General features: G+C 48.8%; 1 protein-coding gene across 21 annotated transcripts in view; it reads left to right on the top strand.

The window, feature by feature from the left end:
* The window catches only part of Mical3 (microtubule associated monooxygenase, calponin and LIM domain containing 3), a 194,537-nt gene that overhangs the window by 100,599 nt on the left and 74,728 nt on the right, over positions 1 to 19,210 (top strand). For 13 of the 21 annotated variants that reach the window (XM_076940475.1, XM_076940473.1, XM_076940476.1 and 10 more), the window contains 11 exons: positions 84 to 210; positions 1,524 to 1,620; positions 3,713 to 3,860; positions 5,926 to 6,122; positions 8,232 to 8,344; positions 8,436 to 8,498; positions 9,135 to 9,308; positions 10,702 to 10,785; positions 13,644 to 13,742; positions 15,581 to 15,637; positions 17,968 to 18,075. In XM_076940475.1, coding sequence (XP_076796590.1) covers positions 84 to 210; positions 1,524 to 1,620; positions 3,713 to 3,860; positions 5,926 to 6,122; positions 8,232 to 8,344; positions 8,436 to 8,498; positions 9,135 to 9,308; positions 10,702 to 10,785; positions 13,644 to 13,742; positions 15,581 to 15,637; positions 17,968 to 18,075 — 1,267 coding nt within the window. The remainder of the gene's footprint in view (positions 1 to 83; positions 211 to 1,523; positions 1,621 to 3,712; positions 3,861 to 5,925; positions 6,123 to 8,231; positions 8,345 to 8,435; positions 8,499 to 9,134; positions 9,309 to 10,701; positions 10,786 to 13,643; positions 13,743 to 15,580; positions 15,638 to 17,967; positions 18,076 to 19,210) is intronic. The other 8 variants (XM_076940486.1, XM_076940490.1, XM_076940488.1 and 5 more) reach the window with 1 other exon arrangement.

The raw sequence follows: 19,210 nt of genomic DNA, 5'->3' as shown, positions 1-19,210 counted from the left end.
TTAGATTCATCTGCGATGACTGTCTGGCTGACTGATTTGGTTCTTGTTGGTGCTGCGAACACACGGTTATATTGTCATTGCAGGGAAAGCATTTATAGGTTGCTGCCTCAGACCACCCCTGAGAACGTGAGCAAAAACTTCAGCCAATATAGCATCGACCCTGTCACTAGGTATCCCAATATTAACATCAACTTCCTCAGGCCAAGCCAGGTAAGAGTCTGTTTGTAAGTTCTGTACACCTAGGCTCATGTTCTGGATGCTTATAACTCTGGTCAATAGATCAGACAGGAATGTGTATAACTGTTATTATATAGTATATATTCCAGTAGGAACGAATGAAGCTGTGTTTGTTATTATACAACACACACTAAGTAATCCATGTTGATGTCTCTGTGTTGTTGAAAGTAAGTATTGTTTCCCATTAACACATTCATCACAAAGGGTCAGTCTGTCCTTTTTCTTTATTGGTTGGTCAGTTGTTTTGTTTGGGGTTAGGGTGGGTTGACTTGTGCTGTAACCCAGGCTCAGCTGGAACTCACTACATAGCCCAGGCTGGCTCTGAAGTGGCGATTATCCTTTTGAATCAGCTTCCTGAGTGCTGGTTGTGAGCCACCATGCCTGGCTAAGCAGAGGGTTTTTTTGTTTTGTTTTGTTTTTTGTTTTTTTTTGTTTTTTGTTTTTTGTTTTTTGTTTTTTTTTTTTTAATGACTTGTAGAAGATCAGAAGTCACAAAAACAATAGACCTAGGACTTTACCCACACCTCCTAATTCAAGCCACGTGGCATGGGGAAAAGGGCACTGGCCAGCTTGGTAGGTGGGAAGGGTGACATCACGGCGACATCACCACCGGTCACCTGGCACTCAGCCAGGTGGTTTGGCTTTCTCTGAGCCTGTTTTTCACCTGAGAAGTGTAGGTGATAACCCTGCCCACACACAGCATCACTGTTAGGCAGATGGGCTTTAGAGGGCTCAGGTGCTCTCTGCGTGTAGAAGGCGTTAGCCTAGATTTTGTACTGTGTTCTCCAGAATCTGTAAAGCCGCCTTCTTGTCGAGAGTGGCGTACTTCAGAGCACAGCAGCCCCGAGGAGCAGACTCTTCAGGAAGCAGCCTGCTCCACACACTCGTCTGTACTCTAGAGGCTTTTCTTCTTTGCCTTCTGCCTGGTGTCTACGGGCTTCTTGTATGTGTTTGAATAGTGCTGAACAATGCGAAGGTGGGCAGCCCCAGGTCAGAGCCAACTGGTTCACTCTCAGCCCAGCTGCCTACGGCCAGGTTTCGTGTGCCTCCAGTAACTTCATGCCGTTAAAGCTCTGAGGTCGTCATGTAGACCCTGCCTAAGCTTTACCATGGCGTATAGCTCTGCTTAGCCATGCAAGACCCCAACCTCCACCCCCAGCTCTACCAGAAAGTAAATATAAATAGACTTTACCAGCTTGCCTCTGTAATCGTCGATTTGGTCATTCTTCTTTTGAGTCGTTGTTCGGGGTTTGCTTTTCCTTTCCAACCTTTCAACTTTCTGCCAGGTGCGCCATTTATATGATAGCGGAGAAACAAAAGATATTCATCTAGAAATGGAGAACCTGGTGAATTCCCGAACCACTCCCAAGCTGACTCGCAATGGTGAGTTCCAATAATGGGCTAACCTGTTTGAAAGAAGTCTGTACTCATCTGTCAAGCCATTGCATGACCGCAATGCTATCAAAGGCTGTGGCCAGTGGTTTCACCCTCTGGGATTATTAGATTGCTGCCAGGGTATGTTTCGACTGTCATGACTGGGGTAGGTTTGCTAGTGGCATCTAGTGAATAGAAGTCAGGGATATTGCTTACACTTTCTGGAATACACAAAATAATCCTCACACCCAGAGAAAAGTACTGTGACCTAATGCAGTGTAAGAGCAGAGGTAAATTATTGTTGTATGAATTTTTCCCGGGGAGCTATAAACAGATGTCTGTTTGCCCCAGATAGGAAATCAACAATAGACCAAAGTACTGAGTCCACTCAAGGGCAGCTCTGTGAACCAGTGAGGTAATAAGCTGACCTACAGGAACACAGGTGACCTCCAAATGTCCACATCACTGAAAGTCCCACTCCCACATAGTTGCTGCTTCTCCATAGTTGTGGGGTAGAGTTTCTCCCCTCAGCTAACGGGTTGCCTTCTGTATGCTCAGCACCTCCTAAGACTATGCTCAGTTGGGACAGCATTTTGTAAAGCTGGGAGGAAGGTGTTTTCCTCCTTCAAGGGAACATCAACTGCTCTCCATCCTACCTGTGCCATCTGTAAAGCAGGTGGCCTTGGGCATAGGAGTTAGAACCTCAGAACTTCAGTTTCCTTGCCTTTGATCTGGGAACAGCCCTGCTCTGGGGTTGTGGTCATGAGGTCTCTGGCACAGTGCTTACCACAGCGCTTGGCACGCAGTAGATGGAAACAGTAATAGGTCTGTCGTTGTTATTAATATTAAAAGTCTGAAGACACCACAATGGATCTGCACGGAGAGTTAATTGTCCTGCGAGATACCAGGTAGGTAGTTGTGGTTTATGCTGCATCAATCCAAACAAGAAGGTGGACGAGGCCGGATAGGTTTGAGTTCTATCTTGAACAGTTTGATTTAATGTGGTCATGAGATGTGACGGTAGATATGGAAACCAGCAGCCAGTCTGAAACATCTTCCTGGGGTGTCAACCCCTTGAGAACAGAGATGGCATCACTCACTGTTACTGTGTTCACCTGTGGTTCTGAAGTTGCCTGCGTGGAGTAGATAAATAAGCAGACATGGGAAACACCTGAGTAGGTCAGTATCAAAGCCAGGACACAGCATCAGAAGTGGGCCCATTTGTTGTCTCAATCCGTGTGGTCACTGTGAAAGACTTAGCAAGGTTCTTATCACAGTCATTTTTAATCTGCTTACACATCTCCAAGTGACTTAGTGTAAAGCTAAATACCAGCTGCCTCGGGGACAGCAACAGACTTCTTGAGCACAAATCAGTGCTCACAGGTTCTCTTAAGTGTTAGCAGAACTCCTCATGATGAAGACACGTCAACAAGTCAGAAAAAAAAAAAAATGTGTGTGTCTTTGCCTTGTCCTGGTCTCCACATGTGACTGTTTGTAACACAGGTTGCCAGCCTGGGTTCAGGACGGTTGTGGTCTGATTGGCCTTGCCATTGTCACCCCACAGACTCTTCACTTGGCTCTCAGTCAGGAACTTAGCAAAGGCGACTAAGGTTTTGTTTGCTTGGGTTTAAGGTACTACAGGAGAAACCTTTTCTAATCTTTTCTAATCTAATCTCCTGGGTGTTGCTGTGGAGGAACCAGCTTCCTCAGCCTGTTGCCAGGCAACTCTCCAGGGAGATCTTGACTCTGTCGCCAGTGAGGTATCAGCTCCACAGGTGGCACTTTGCCACTCGCTTGTCTCCAAGAGTGCTGCTGGGACAGTGGCTTCAGAGCGGCAGGTCCTTGTCACCCTGCTCCGAGGTATCTGTCTGGGGCATTGACCCAGGAATCGGATAGGTGGCACCTAAAGTTGTATTATCATGGTACCGTCATGATGCCTGCGACATCGACTTGCGCTCTACAGCCTTCTGCTGAAAATAGTGCTGACATTTTGTCCCTACTTTCAGTGATTTTTTTCAAATGGCATATTTGTACTGCAGAGCAAACGCTATGCCAGTGCTATGAGGTAAGCACACTTCAGTAATTATTTCTATTGTTTTAGAGTCTGTAGCTCGTTCAAGCAAACTGCTGGGGTGGTGCCAGAGGCAGACAGACGGCTATTCAGGAGTGAACGTGACAGATCTCACTATGTCTTGGAAAAGTGGCCTGGCCCTGTGTGCGATCATCCACAGATACCGCCCCGATCTAATGTAAGTCATAACCAATTTTGTCGTTCGTTTTATATTTACCAAGGAGCCCAGAGCCCCTTATGCAAATTTCATACTTTTTCCTGGTATAAATTACATGGTAAAATGCTTTCTCTAGAAGGCCCAGATTTTGCCTTCATTGTATTTAAAACTCAATCCCCAAAAAGTTGGCTTAAAAAAAAAAAAAAGTCACAGCGGTTCAGAAGGTCAACAGCTAGTTTTAACACCCACCTGGGCCTGTTAACTTTGAACAAAGGAAAACTGTTTATTGGCCCCAGGTTGAACTCTTCATTTTTGGCCAGCTCTCTCCCAGATGCTGTTGGTCACAAGGGAAACCTGGCTAGAACACTTGGCTAGCTCATCCCAATGAAAAACAATAGATTCGTACCTGATTTATGATAGTCTTGGGCATTTTCCTTGTTAAAGATTATACTCTCTGCAAGTGTTCGCCCCTGAGCATCATGAAACATCATCTTACCTGCTGTCCCTCTGATAAGCCATCTCTTACTCATCCCTCTACAGAGTCAGTGCAGAGTGGCCTCAGGTCAGCTGCGTGAACAAAGTGCTCAGATCCCCCCACCCCCCACAGGCATTAGTTACTGTGGAAGCCAAACGGAGTCAGAGACAGAAGCACAGCATGGTGGATTGTCTTGGCTGCCTTTGTTATCATTAGGTCCAGGGTTTTTCCCTGTTGTTTTAATGATTGGTTAAGGACTCCTAAAAGACACAGCCCCTGTTTGTGATGTTAGCAAGCTAATGATGTAAGAGCTAATAAAACCAGCCTTGCAAGTGGTATAGATTAATAATGAGGACCATGTGTGAGGCTCTGGGTTCTGATCCTCATCACCACAAGACAAAACAGCTGGAGCCAGGCCAGCCTGCAATCCCAGCATTAAGAGGATTAATTAAGCAGGAGAGTTAAGAGTCTCAGACTGAAACTGTCTTCTAGAAAGAATAAATACATGTGGAGAGGTGCCAGTGTAGCCTTTGCCTAGCGGACACCAGGCTTTGGGTTCCCAGGCAAAATTAAAGGAATGGAGAAGGTTTTTTTTTATGTCAAGTAAAGGACTCTGATCCAGAAGTTGGTCAAAGAGTAAATGAAAGTCACGTTTCATCACTCACACTGGGGAAGGCTGAGGAGGGAGAACAGCCGAGTGAGTGGCAGGACAGTGTCTCTGGAGCTGAGGTGTGTGGGGAAGTGTGTGTGCTGTAAATCAGGTCTCAGGGAAGGCAAGGAAGAAAGTAGTGAGGTGGATGGGTCGGGTGGAGCTGAGGGTCCTGTTGGAACACCCAGGTGTAGCCTGAAGAAGGCTTGGGGAGAGGTCAGAAAGCCCTCAGTGCCTGACTCAGCACCGTCTGAACTGTATTCAAGATGAATGTCCATGCTTTAATAGGCTTAATCTAAGAGAAAAGTAATTTGTTTTAAATGGGAAAAAAAAAAAAAAAAAAGATTCCCTGAAGTCAGTAGGTTAACACAAACTAAGGGCTGCCAGGATAGTGTGAAGTCAGCTGAGGGAAAACCTCAGCAGTTGCTTCCTGAGTAGTTAGAGCTTAAAACCTAGGGGGAGGGTATTTATTAGTGGAGACGGGAACACCCACGGGATTCAGCAATGGAAAAACCTTGAGGAAGGTTTTAGAATTTCCCCGCAGGAGAAAGCTGAGTGAAATTTACAGGAACGGTTAGGGCAAGTGTCAGCCCTAGGACATGGAAAACTCTGTCCAGTCAGGGTCATGTCACTCTCAGACATCAGTTTCCTTTGTGCTGTGGACAGGTGTGGGAGAACACACATTAAGGGAGTTCCTGCCTGAGCTTACATTATAGTAAGAAGCTGGTGTCCCTGGAGGATGCAAGGTTCCCTACCACCACATCTTCTCCCCAATCACCCCCCCCACCCTTAGTCAGGAGGAAGACTGGGGGTCCAGGCAAGCTGATCTGCCCTCTGATCCAGGGGTGATGCTGGACTCCGTGGACCTTAGCCTAGAGGCTGAGACTGTAGTGGCACAGAGTACTGTGTTATGGTTGAGGGCAGTTAGCCCAGCCTGATCCTTTTTTTGTCCTGTCTCTCAGAGACTTTGATGCTTTGGATGAGCAAAATGTGGAGAAGAATAACCAGCTGGCCTTTGACATCGCTGAGAAGGAACTGGGCATCTCTCCCATCATGACGGGCAAGGAGATGGCTTCAGTGGGGGAGCCAGACAAGTTGTCCATGGTGATGTACCTCACGCAGTTCTACGAGATGTTCAAGGACTCACTCCCCTCCAGTGGTGAGCTCAGGGGTGGGGTCCTGGCCTCCTGCTGCCCGTGCAGCAGGGAAGCCTCTAGAAGCTTGCTTCACCCTTCTCAGCAGTGTGTTCCCAACCATGTGCTGTTTTCAAAGTCTCCCTCACTCTGTGTGTGCAAAGCCAGTGTGTCTGAAGCTTTTCTCCTCAACTCTGCCAGCTTCCCCCAGCCTCTCTCAGACTCATCCCCTCTGCAAAAGTGGCTCCTGGTGGACTTGTATATTATAATACTGCTTCTCTTTGTAGCACTGTGCCCAAACTACAAAGAAGCTTCCCAGTCCAAGAGCTTTTCTCATTTCTTTCCAATTTTTTCATTTGCATGCGTGCGTGCGTGCGTGTGTGTGTGTGTGTGTGTGTGTGTGTGTGTGTGTATGTATGTGGTTGTTCCTAGGGTCTCATGAATATCAGGTAAGCTCCTTACAACTGAGCTACATCCCTGGGCCTCTGTTTCTTGTCTCACAGACTTGGTGTTCCTCTCGCCAGTGTTTTGCAGTGATGTCTTGTGCTCCCTCTCCGCTGCTGCTTTGATTCTGTGCTTTGCGGGGTTTTCAGCACCTCTTCCCTCTCTTGCTTCCCTTGCAGCTTTTCTCTCTTAGTGATTCCAGAGATATTTTCTTGGTTCTTAGCCTGCTGCCTTGGCCAACACTCTGTAGGGCTCCACAAAGTATTTCTGTTGCAACCTGTTCTGGTTTCCTTTTCTGTTGCTGTAATAAGAACTATGACCAAAAGCAGTTCTTGAGAGGAGAGGGTCTGCTTGGCTTACATGTCTAGGTCACAGTGCATCCTTAAGGGAAGTCTGGGTAGGAGCTCAGTCAGGAGCCTGAAGGCAGGAACCACAGAGAAACACTGCTTGCTATTTGCTCACAGTTTTCTTATGTAGCTCCAGGGCCATCTGCCTAGGGATGGTGCTACCACAGTGGGGCTGGGTCCTCCCACATCAGTTAATAATCAGACAGCTTCCTCTCCCGGCCCAGTCTGACCTAAGCAGTTACTCAATCAAGGCTTTCCTCTCAGATCACTCTGGGTTATGGTAAGTGACAGTAAGTGTCCCCGCACTAGGACACCGCTATGGCCAAACATTGTGCTTCAAAGTCTTGGCCACAGAGTTTGACCTAGGGTTTGTTCTACTATTTCCACGTGTTCCACCTTGGGCAGACTCTCTAATTTCCTTACATTTCAGTCTCCCTGTGTAAACTAAGAGTGGTGGCTACAATAATACTGTGCTATACTAAGAATGTGGTATAATACTAAGAACTAGCCATTATGGTTATTATGGCTCATTATCATTTTCAGTCACTATTCTCAAAATTGCTCTTGCTAGTCATATAATATTAGAACACCAGCCAGCAAGATGGCTCAGTGGGTAAAGGTGCTTACCACTACACAGTAAGAACTTGACGACCTGAGTTCAATCCCTGGACCCCACAGAAAAGCAGAAGGAGAAAACTGGCTCCACAGAGTTGCCCTCTGACCACCACACAGGTTGGAGCCATGTGTGCCGCCCCCCCCCCCTTACAGAAGATGATGAAGAAGGAGAAGAAGAATTAGAATCCACAGTTAATTGTGCCCTCCTCCCCACAGTGTTCAAGCCCCTATATCATTAGAGGCACCTGTGTCTTTTCCTAACCGGATATGCATTTTTTACAACCCAAACCCTGAACCCCAGTAGCCCTTTTCATTGAGAGCCTCTCTTCAGATACATGTTCTCGAAGAACATGGCCTCTGATGTCCCCTAAACTGGCGGCCCTGTGTCTTGTATCTCTCAGCTCTCCACCCCAGCCTAAAGTTTTTTTCATCAAAATTTAACTTGGGCAATCTGCTATGATGGCCACAGGCAGAGTCCAACCTTTACAAAGCAGAAATGTGGGCTGCTGTGCCTGAAGCGTAAGGAGTGGTGGTTTTGTTTGTGTGGATGAAAAGAAAATGTCCTAAGTGTGCATCCTTGTGCTGTCTCCTAAGGAGGCGCATGCTCTGTCCTAGTCAGCCACCCATTAGAGATCTGTGAGCTTCCTTCCTGCCAGTCCCCTATAAGGGAGCCTAGATCTCGGGGCTTTGTGACACTGTCCTAAGTGAGCATTGCTCTCCTGTTCACAGACACCCTGGACCTGAACGCAGAGGAGAAAGCTGTCCTGATAGCCAGCACCAAATCCCCCATCTCCTTCCTGAGCAAGCTCGGACAGACCATCTCTCGGAAGCGTTCGCCCAAGGTTTGTGTACGCCAGTCACATTAATAGTGGCGTCAGAGCTGATGGCCAAGGAAGATAACCAGGCTCATGTCTGCATCTTCTCTTGGTGCAGGATAAAAAGGAAAAGGACTCGGATGGGGCTGGAAAGAGGAGAAAAACCAGTCAATCAGAAGAGGTGAGATTCATTGTGGCTTGTGTCAGGACTGATGGACTAAATTATCCCTTTCAGTTTGAGGGTTTGTATGTTTGTTTAATGTGTCAATTTGTGTGCCTGTGTGAGTTTATGTGCACCATATATGTGCAGCTACCTGGGGAGGCCAGAGGGCATCAGATATCCTGGAACTAGAATTACAGGTGGCTATGAGCTGTCTCCTGTGGGTTCTGGGGATAGAACCTGGGTCCTCACCACTGAGCTGTCTCTTCAGCCACCTGGTTTAAATTATTAATTCTGAAGTTGCAATTACTATACCTTTGCATAATCATCTCTTAGGAGAGTCTCTGTGTGCTTTTGCCTTCACTGTATTTTCCAGAAAGTAGCAAGGAATGTACACGTGCGTGTGCTCAGACTTTCTCTTCATAAAATCACACATTTGGCAAAGGACGCTGGCTTTGCTGAGATCTGGTGATGCCAGCGCAGGTCTGTGTGCCCCGTTGGTGCCTTGCATCCTAGGGTCTTGAGAAGTCTTCACATCAGAACTTTGCAGAGTGCTGTTTAAACAGCTTGAAGCTACTGTGCAATTCCTGCCCACACATTGAGTAAAGATTATTAGAGGTTCCCCATGACCCATCTTGGGTGCTTTCTACTGGGCAGGAGGAGCCTTCCCGGAGCTACAAAGGAGAAAGACCTACCTTGGTGAGCACTCTGACCGACAGGCGGATGGATGCTGCCATTGGGAACCAGAACAAAGTAAAGTATATGGCAACCCAGCTGCTGGCCAAGTTTGAAGAGAATGCGCCTGCTCAGTCCACTGGCGTGAGGAGACAGGTAAGCCCTAAGCCCAGCTCCTGAATAGCCACACAGTACAGGAAGGAAGGTCTTAGGGCATGCCGCAGACCCCAGACTCGTGGGCCGGGCTTGTGCCTGTCTGAGTCTTACATATTCATAGCTGCAGTAGCTTCACCTCAGGTTCAAGGAATCTGTGACCAAAATCAGTAGAGAGATCTAAAACATATTTCTATGGATGTCTACAAACACACGTATGTGTTCGCTCACGTACACACTTGAATTACAAAAGAAGCGCGTAGCCAGCATGTGATGTGAAAGCAGTGCTTGGGGAGCCGAGGCAAGAATATTATGGGTTCAAAGCCAGCTTGGCCTACATCATGATCCACCTCAAGAAAAGAAAAAGAACAGGGCTTATTGGAGGAAATCTGGCAGCTGTCGTAGAGGTGACTAAGGCATCTACAATCTGTTAATCTTGCCTCGTTTCTTTCTGGACTGTTTCTGGAGACATTCTTATTTTCATGTGGAGACCATTCTGGGGACACGCATCCTTTTCTGCCTTTTGTTTTTTGACCATGGCGTACCCCGGCGTCTCCTCAGCTCACAGGCATCTTCAGGGTGTGTGCACATTGCTCTCCCCCGTTTCTAGCTGTGGTGGGTGTTTTAGCTGCTTCTCGTCCTTGATAAGATACAGCCGTGCACAGTCTCAGCGATGGGCCTGCTCCTGTGGGCTAAGATTCTTTCCCAGGAGTGTGAGCCACATGTGAGAGTCCAGCAGTTCCTGGCCTGAAGTGGCCACATACGTCTTATCCCTCCTTGCTCTTTAAAGTCACTAAACTTCTTTAAAGAGAAGGGCCTGGCGTTTTCGGAGTCTCTGAAGTGTGTTACAGTGCTCCCTGTTCACCTGAAAGGGAATCAGTAGGGAGGACGGCTCAGTCTCTCTTCATCTTCTCTGCTTGCAGATGTAGCTCCTGTGGGGCAGCAGCAGCCCTGCCTTTGCTTCTCCTACCTTGCTTCAGGTTAATGTCTCCACCCCTGTCTTTTCTCTTTGTGTCACAGCAGGGATGGTGGCTTACCCTGGAGCCCTCCAGTGGAAGGCTGCTTTCCTCATTCATGGGAGAATTAGTTTTCCAAATCAGGTAGTAGTCTAGACCCTAGAGAATTCAGGCTGGGAAAAGTATAACAAGAACCACAGCTTGTCGATTCCCCCTTTTCCCCCCCGTTTCTGCACTTGCTTTTGGTTTGGGGATGCCATTGTCTTTCCTTTATTAATGTAACTTGGTAAGAGTTAACTTGGCCTGCCCACCTCTTCACAGTTTGTAGATGTGTGTCTGTCCTCTACAGGTACCTTTCTGGGTCTTCTACCTTAATGAATTTTATTTTGTTTTGTCTCCATGTTCTGCCCCCGCTCACACGTGTCCTGTGTGTGTCATAGCCAACACAAGAGCGTGGGGTCAGCCAGCCATCCTGCTGCCTGCCAGAGCAGGGTCGCCCTGCTCCCATCCCCCAGTGGAAACAGGTAAAGGAATTGCTGGGGTCTACAATGGGCTGCCACTGGCCTTCCAACTCCATCCCTGCTCCTGGCCCACCTGAAAACCTTGCTCATGGGGGCAAGAAGGCACTGGACTTTGAGTAGTGACTTTAGGAAACACTTGATAGACGGTGTTGGTCTGATTCCGTGATCGTATTAGCTCCCGGGGATTTGAGGAACATCTTAGGAAGGATGTTGGCGTGGTGTTGAAGGTAGATGGAAGATGTAGGAACTCGTCAAGGTGTGGCACTTGAGCCTTTGGGTCTTTGTTCCCAACTTGGCTTTTTAGTAGCCCATCTGCAGGTGACCTTGTTCTTTGTGAGAACTGGGGAAGCAAGGCTTTTGGTTTGAGGCAGGAAATATGAAACTAGTCATGAGCTATGCATTTGTTTCTTCCAGACCAATACAAAACGTTCATGGGTGGTTCCCCACCCACCTTGGGATTCTGTCGGAGTGTTTTGGTGAGGGGCTTGGGAGCTGTATATATAGCTCAGTGGGAGAGCATTTGCCTAGCTTCATGAGACTCTGGGCTCCCTCCTTAGTTCCACTCCCAAACAAACAAAACATCTCCTCTCAGGACTCCTGGAAAACTGTTTATCATGACAGTCAGGAAAAGGAATGGCCCACGCGTGGGCAGAGGGACAACTGGTCAGTCTGAGAAGCGTCTGCCATTTGTTCCCCATGGTCACAGTTGAGCAGCTGATTGCTGGGGTTGGGGCGATGCTGGATGAGTTTCCAGGTAGCAGGTGTCATTCCACTCGGATAGGGCGCTGAGGTGAGTCGAGCTGAGCCTGGGTTCTGTTAGCCTCTCTCTTGGCCAGCCTTACTGGTTCTCCTGCTGGAAGCGCTGAGAAGTGCTGAGTTAGATGACAACTGAAATTGCCTTTTGAAGAAAACGCTTCTTTCTAACCTCATAATACTCCATGCGGAAGACAGGCCCAGGGAGGGAGAACGAAAATGCTGGAGAAAAGTGCAAACTCACAACAGAAGGTAAACTTCTGCCTCAGTAGGAACTACTTACAGAGGGAGGCCTTCTGAAGGACATCACCAAAGTTTGTATTTTACCTTTTTTGTCCTTTGCTTAAAGTCTTGATGGAAGGGAATAGGTGAATTCTAACCCAGACTTTCAAATCGTAAAGTCTTATCCTTCCTGAAAAAGACCTGAGATTAGAACAGAAGCACAGAACAGGAAGGTCTGGTGTCACCTGTGAGTGGGGACATGGGTGGCCCTGTGTGCGGTCTGGGCTGGTGCAGCTTTGTTGGTTGTGCTGGGAAGGAGGGGCCAGTGTATGTAGCTCAGAGTCTTTTGGCTGGGTCTTGGCCTCTGTGCTGGTGAAGCCAAATCTGGCAGTTTGCAAGGTCACCAGGCACCTGGTTCTACACACTAGCATTGTGCCAGGTCCTGTGCAGGGACTGCTTTTTGTTGTTGTTCCTGCCTGTTGGACTTGTCATCTGGCTCCTTTACTGTCACCATCAGTGAACAGCAGGTTGGAATGAAAGATTAGTTAGAAAGAGCCTTGGGCAGATAAGAGCCTCGGTGACGGTGAGCAATGAAAACACTTTAGACCATCTGGTCCTTTAGGCTGCATTGGGTCATGAATTACACTAAGTACCCACAGAGGTGATGCCGACACGCCGTCCCTCACGTTCTGTCCTTGCGGAACGTTGAATGCTCTCATTGGTTGTTTGCAACTCTAGGTTTGGTCCTCTAGATGACTGTCTCCTGAAAGCTAGAGATGTGTTCAGACCCTCCAGACAGTGGGGACTCAGAGCAGGGGGTGCCTGGGCCACTGCTGGCTGGCCACTCATCTCCACCAGGCAGAACCTCACTGTGACTCACCGTCCGTCTCTTGAAGTGGTTCTCTGCTGAGGCAGGAGGTGTGGCAGGCATGGCGTTCCTTGGCAGAGTTGGCCCGAGAACCCTTTCCGACTTAGGTCATCGTGTGGAAGGAGGAAAACGGGCAACAGCTCTGCTTGCCAATGGCTTTGTGCTGTTCTTTCCAGTACAAACACTGCTGCTCGTCCTTTGCCCTCCCTTTCCTTTTGATCTGAGAAGTATGTCCTGCAGACAGACGGCACATGGACCAGCCTAGCTTTGGAAGCAGATTGTCATGTGAGGTGGGAACACACAGTGGAGATGTTTTTCTGACCTTACAGCTGCCACACCTCCCCACCCCACCCTCCTCCCTGTACAGCAGTCTGTACAGGAAGCTGAGAATCTCCTGGAAAGTACCAGAGTACCAGAAAGGCCCGGAGTAATGTGTGTTTGTTTCTCAAATCCTGAGAAGCATCTTTGAGAACCACGGACCCACCCACAGGGAAGGGCATATGTGGTACAGGCAGATGAAGGATGAGCTTGCAATTAGTCTGTAGAGCCTGTTGCCTGGCATTTCTGTGTAGTCTTTAGAACTGCTGGATGTGAGCGAGGGGCTTACTTAAGACATTGATGGAATGTGGCCACAGGAGGCTTAGTGGGAACTTGCTTTGCTGCAGTGTAATCAGGTGTGCATAAGTCATGTGATATCACATGGGGGTTATCTACCTTTTCCATCTACTTACAATCAAGCCCATTTTTGGGTGTCCATCTTTTCTGATAAAGCCCTCGATCCTTGACATTACAGAGCATTACACCAAGGATCCCCCTCCCCTCCAGCTGTTTAGTGACCTAGGCTGCTTTTGCTTGAGGCTCTGGTCCAAGAGACTTGATAAGTCACCCTGAACACAGAGTTAGGTGGTGTGGAGGGTGGTCAAGGGTGCAAAATATGCAAATGCCCCTCATCCCTTCCAGGAGCAGCCTCCACCCATTTCAACAATGTTCTCTCTGTTTGTGTCTGTTGGTGTAAAAGCGACGGGAAAAGGAACGCTCTCGGACCTGCCCCAAAAAAGTGATCACTCTCTCTCCTCCCCCTACTCCACCCTCCTGCCGGGCGCGCAGTGGCCAGCAGGTGATCCTCTGCATGCTCTATGTCCTGTCTGTCCTGCTACCTACACTACGAATGTAGGGACCAGCTCAGTCACCCCTCTTTTCAGAGATAAGTTTTTAAAAGATGACTGTTAGAAAAAAAAAAAAAAAACCCAACCTCATTGCTACAAGCCAACAATTTCTGTTGGGACCTCAGGTGAGGGCCCTGTGCATTCAGATCCTGCATGTACTGGTCTAGTTCCTATCATGGGGAGGACAGCCACAGACCAAAGCATAAGCTATATTCACCTCAGATCCAACATCTGTAAGTCCCAGGAGGCACGCATTTTTATGGGACTGCACTTAAAGAAGCCATGTTTCTTTTGCTGCCTTATGCACTGTAGTTAAGATGTCCACAGGAAAGCCCCGTGCGGCCTCACTGCATGGGTGTGGTCCTCCTGACACTGACAGCCTGGCTTCTATACAGCTTCTCCTAACCCACCTAGCCACCCATTCACTCTCCAGGCAGATGGCTAAAGAACTGCATCTGAGGGCTGGGCAGTGGTGGCGCACGCCTTTAATCCCAGCACTTGGGAGGCAGAGGCAGGCGGATTTCTGAGTTCAAGGCCAGCCTGGTCTACAGAGTGAGTTCCAGGACAGCCAGGGCTACACAGAGAAACCCTGTCTTGAAAACCAAAACAAACAAAAACAAACTGCACTTGAGACCCGCCAGCCACATGTGGCTGTTGACCACCCAATCACACGTTTCCCAATCACACGTTTAGGATGGACACACCAATACTGTGTGTGTACACAGAACACCTGCTGACCTTTGAACTGAAACCCTATTTAAAAAAAAAAAAAAAAAAAAAAAAAAAGCCACTTCTGAAAGCAGAATCTTTGAAAGGATATTTTCATAACAAAGGTAGCCTACCTCAAAGATTACCACTAACAGATGCATCTGGTTTTACAGGCCCTCCTCCCGCCCGTGGGCCTAAGAATTGAGTTGTGCTGGCCCTTGTGACTGCCCTGTGCCTCCTCTAAATAAGGGCTCACAGTTCGAGCATTTGTTCTGCCCCTCAGTCTCTCAGTCAGTCCCCACAGTAACTGTGGAGCAGGTCCCACCATCATCTCCACTTTATAGTCTGAGGCATAGGGTGGAGAGGCCAAGGAATTATGCAAGACGGCAGGTGAGCAATGGCCCCGAACTGAGTGGGAGCAGTGAGACGCTGGAGGCCAGCTCTGGGCTCATACTGCCTGTGGCAGCATGTCATCGGAACTGGGCATTCATTTCCCAAGGATGGACATCTCAACTTAACTTTAGTTGTTAGTGTGGTTCTCCTGTCTCCACCGTTGCCACCTTAGTCCACTGAAGCAGCCTCATGACTGTCCTAGGATTTCCCATGATCCTCTGTATTAACTGAGAATGCCGCCAGTCTCCACACACATCTCCCGCATTCCTGCTCCCCGCCCTAGAGTCTCCTCTGCACTCTGTACTCTGTAACCATCCTTTGTTCATCCGGTTTTCATCTCTCCATCATTCCTGCTGTGGAAAGCTTCCCTGCCAACCCGACTCCCCTAAGCCTTCCACTGCATGCCTCCAATCTTACGCCACTGTGTGAAAGACACAATTGTTCCACCTTTGTACTAACCGCAGTTCTTGGTCTGTGTAGGGGGCCTCATTGGAGGCAGATGGGCAGAAAATTGTCCCAGATCGTGGAACTTGGTACAAGTGGGGTTGTGGACAGCTGGTTAGGGAAGTCTGGGGCTGGGGATATATGGAAACGTGAACCCTGAATTCTTGCCTAACTCTCCCACTTTTACCGAGTAGGTCCAAAGAGAGTTGGGATGGAGCTTAAGTTTTTATTTTGTTGCCAACAGATGTACAGGAATCTTCATGCTGACAGCCGTGGCAAGCAGATCCCCCACCACGAGAGGGTAAAAGCATGAGCCTGTGGCATGGGATGCTGAGCGCCGACCCTTGGGGCACGCTGTGTGGCGGGGCAGAGGGAAGGGAGCATGGAGAGGAGTCCCTTCTCCTAGCTTTATGCACACTTGTCACCCAGCCAAGAGCCAGAACTCAGCCAACAGCGTTGTCCCACACGACAGCATTGGCGGCAGAGTGTCCATCTGCAAAGCATTCAGACTGGATGCTAACCCAGGTGCTTCTGAGGTTGCAGTGGGCCATAGTGACTTCCCAGTTTTGTTCTCCTATTCCATTCCAAGACCTTACTACTTCTTCCTCCAAAATAGACAAGGATAGCCCAAAGGCATTGGAGAACTGGGAGAGGAGCCTCGGGTTATGACAATGGATGTGACAGCCTTAGCTCTTAGTAATAACTGAGGCTCTTACCAGAGTTTGGGGAGAAGTCAGACAGGAAAATCAGGGGAAGCAGCCAATGGCAGGGTGCATAATGAAAAGCTGGAGCTGCTCTTTTCTTTAAAAACAAAAACAAAATGCAGAGATGTCACTGACTAAAATGAGCTACTGTTCCATTTTTTTTTTTCAATGAATGTGGTTATGAAGCCCCCTAGCCTACTTACTTTGTGAAGCTTTCTGCATTGGTCCTATCCTTAAGGATCTGCAGTGAGCTGATGTCTCACAGTTCCTGGTGATTTCATAGCCGCCTTCCTCCTGCCTTTGCTGTCTGAGAACTGCACTGAGGACCAGGCAGCAAGCCGGGACACATCTTGTGTCCACTGGGAAACAGGCAGTAGCACCGTCTTCTCTTCCCTTGAACGAAACTACCAGCAGGAGAGGGTTGAGAGCGGAGATGGGACTGGCTGGCCTCTGCCCCTCCCTGTCCCCAGCACCATTTTATCTGCCACTTGGTAGGGAAGTCGGTGTTGATTCTGTGTCCACAGCTTTTTCCTTCCTTCTTCCCAGACCCTATCATAGGCAGGAGAGCAGAGTAGTGCCCTAGATTCTGAAGCATGCATACTTAATGAGGTGTTGGTGGTTTTTAATAAGCAACATCTGAAAAAGAAGTGAGGAAGTTTGTTGAGTGAAAGGAAGCTTGTCAAGAAACTGAGGTCCAGGACACAGGTGCCCAGTGGGCACAGGATGTGCCTAAATGACACTATAGCATGCAAGGACTTGTGTTTTTTCCTAGGAATTGGTGTGTATAGATCCTCAGTGTGGGGCTCAGGCTAGATACCGGGGGCACCACTTCCATTCTTTTCAGGACTTCTTCCCCACTCCATAGCCCTGCCGGTGCACGCCCTCACTCTGTGTAGCTCTCCTTCACTCAGTCCCCGCACTGTGACTGCTCCACATTCCGGTCATCTCGTTCCTTTTGATGGCTGGTACTTATCCACAGAGATAGTTGCTCCTTGTCCTGGGTTCAAATGACTGACACCATCTGAGTGCTATACTCAGGGCCTGGAAGCTGTCGGACACCTGGAGCAGAGGATAGGGAATGCCCAGATACCTGCCACACTGCCTTGTCGCTGCCCTGACACTGAGATGTCAACTGAAGGGATGCAGCTCCTTGGAGTCTGGGCAGCACCTTTATTCCCCCCCCCCCCAATTTGTAGATTGTATCGGGGTATAAACTAAGAATGGGAAAACTAAGGATGTCCGTTACCTCATTCCCCTCTAGATCAGAGTTGATGGCTATGTGGGCCAGCACTGAGAAAGATCCTGCCCACTGTTGCTGCACCAGCTGAGGAAGACAAGGGGTGTTTAGATCTAAGTCCCCGGATCACGCCCTCAGTTTCTCTGGCCTCTTAGCAAGCAGAACGGCCATCCTGAACACCTTGCGTGAATGGGCCGTCCCTGAGCTCTGGCATTAGGAGATGGGGAAGGGCCTGGGCACTGTCCACAGGACAAGGGTACACCCTGAATCCTGGCAGAGGACAATGAGGGTCCCAATCCCACTCTTTGCTCTGTCAGGAGAGACCTAGAATGGCCGTGAGATGTCTCTGCTAAGGGAAAATCTCTGCACAGGTCAGCAAGGGCCCTGTGAGAAGCCAGTGGTGAACCTAGTTAGTAAGAACAGCAAGCCAGGGTGCCCTGAGGCTTCACGGGTGCTCATAGCTCAGAGATGGGCTCCACAGCCCGCCTAGCAGGACACATTGGGCAATCGGGAAGCAGATGGGAGTCGTAGATGAAGCTCATTTCCTCCTGGGAATCGGAAGACCTGCTTTTATTTACCACATACATTCTGCAGTTAAACAGTCAAGCCGTCTGACACTCAGATCTCCTGTTTGAGGTATTGACTTTTAACATGTACTTTGCTCTTTTTTCTCCGCCTTGTATTTTATAGCCAGAGCCCGAGCCTTCACGTCGATTTTTTGTTGACCAGTGGGAGCTCTCCCTTAGTCTCCGCTCCTCCACCCGCCCTGCCTCTCCCTCCTCTGACTCCCTCCGACAGGTAGCATGGCCTGGACTTGACAAAACCATATTCTGCAGCCTCTGCTTGCTCTACCTTCACAGGTGTCACCTACCCGAGGGAGCCTAGGTTTCCACCTTTGCCTGGCTCCTCAGAACCTCTCTGTGTGTATGTGAGGGCTGCCACAGACACCCATGTTAGAGAGGGTGCTAGCGCCTTTGAGTGCTTCACACGTCACAGCCTGTCAGAGTAAACCCGCTGTTAAGCTGTGTCCGATACTGATAGCATTTGTCAACCTTGGGCTGAAGACTGCGTTTTCTTAATAATCACATGCTACAGAATTTGAGCCGTGCCGTCACTAACTCCTAGTAAAATAGTGAACACACAACACTCTCGGTGTTTCTTGTAATCGTGTGTGGAATGAACCCTGCTTTATTCTGGGTGACTTCGATCCAGTTCCAAGGAATTTATTTGTTAGGGATCGGAGAGTCTGCTGCCTTTGCCTATGCTTCGTATTCTTAGCCAGTGTGTATATGTGCAGGAGCATATGCATGTGTGTGGTGTGCAGTGGGGTGAGCCCAGCGATTCCTACACTTCGACCCTTCTGGGAGTGGGAAGAAGAAAACCAGCTGCTTTTCATGCCAGAAACAAACAGAACTTGAGTCCATCTGTCTGGCGGGTACTTTCCTGAGTTGTTGCTACATCACAAGAACTGAATGACAAATGCCCCTGTGCATGCAGCCTCAGGCCATGGCTGCTGAGATAGGCCCCGTCAGAGAAGGGTCCTGGGCACACACAGTGGGGCAAGGGGTCTGTGTGGTGGGCACTTTGTCATCTTCTCTACAGAGCAAAGAAAATGTGACTTTCCGATCCTGTGAGGAAAGCTCTCAGAGGAGAGCTTGGCTCTTGTCTCTCTTCTCCTCTACCCTGTGTCTACCTGTCCCAGGCGTGTGCTTCTCAAAGTCCCTAGTCTAAGAGACTTGTTTGTCTTTGTTACTAATGGACATGATATGTGGGATTAAAGGCAGGGGAAGCCAGCCAATCCTAGGACGTCTCTTTAGTTGAGCTGGAAAAATATTGATTCCAGGCTTGGTTCCAGCCAGGCCTTAGCTGAGCCTAGTGAGAAGTATTCTCAAGTGTGAGCATTCCCAGACTTACAGAGTTGGCCTCTCAGAAC

This window comes from Arvicanthis niloticus, chromosome 9 (assembly GCF_011762505.2).
Source record: "Arvicanthis niloticus isolate mArvNil1 chromosome 9, mArvNil1.pat.X, whole genome shotgun sequence".
Taxonomy (NCBI): Eukaryota; Metazoa; Chordata; class Mammalia; order Rodentia; family Muridae; genus Arvicanthis; species Arvicanthis niloticus.
This window is presented reverse-complemented; position numbering and strand designations above follow the sequence as displayed.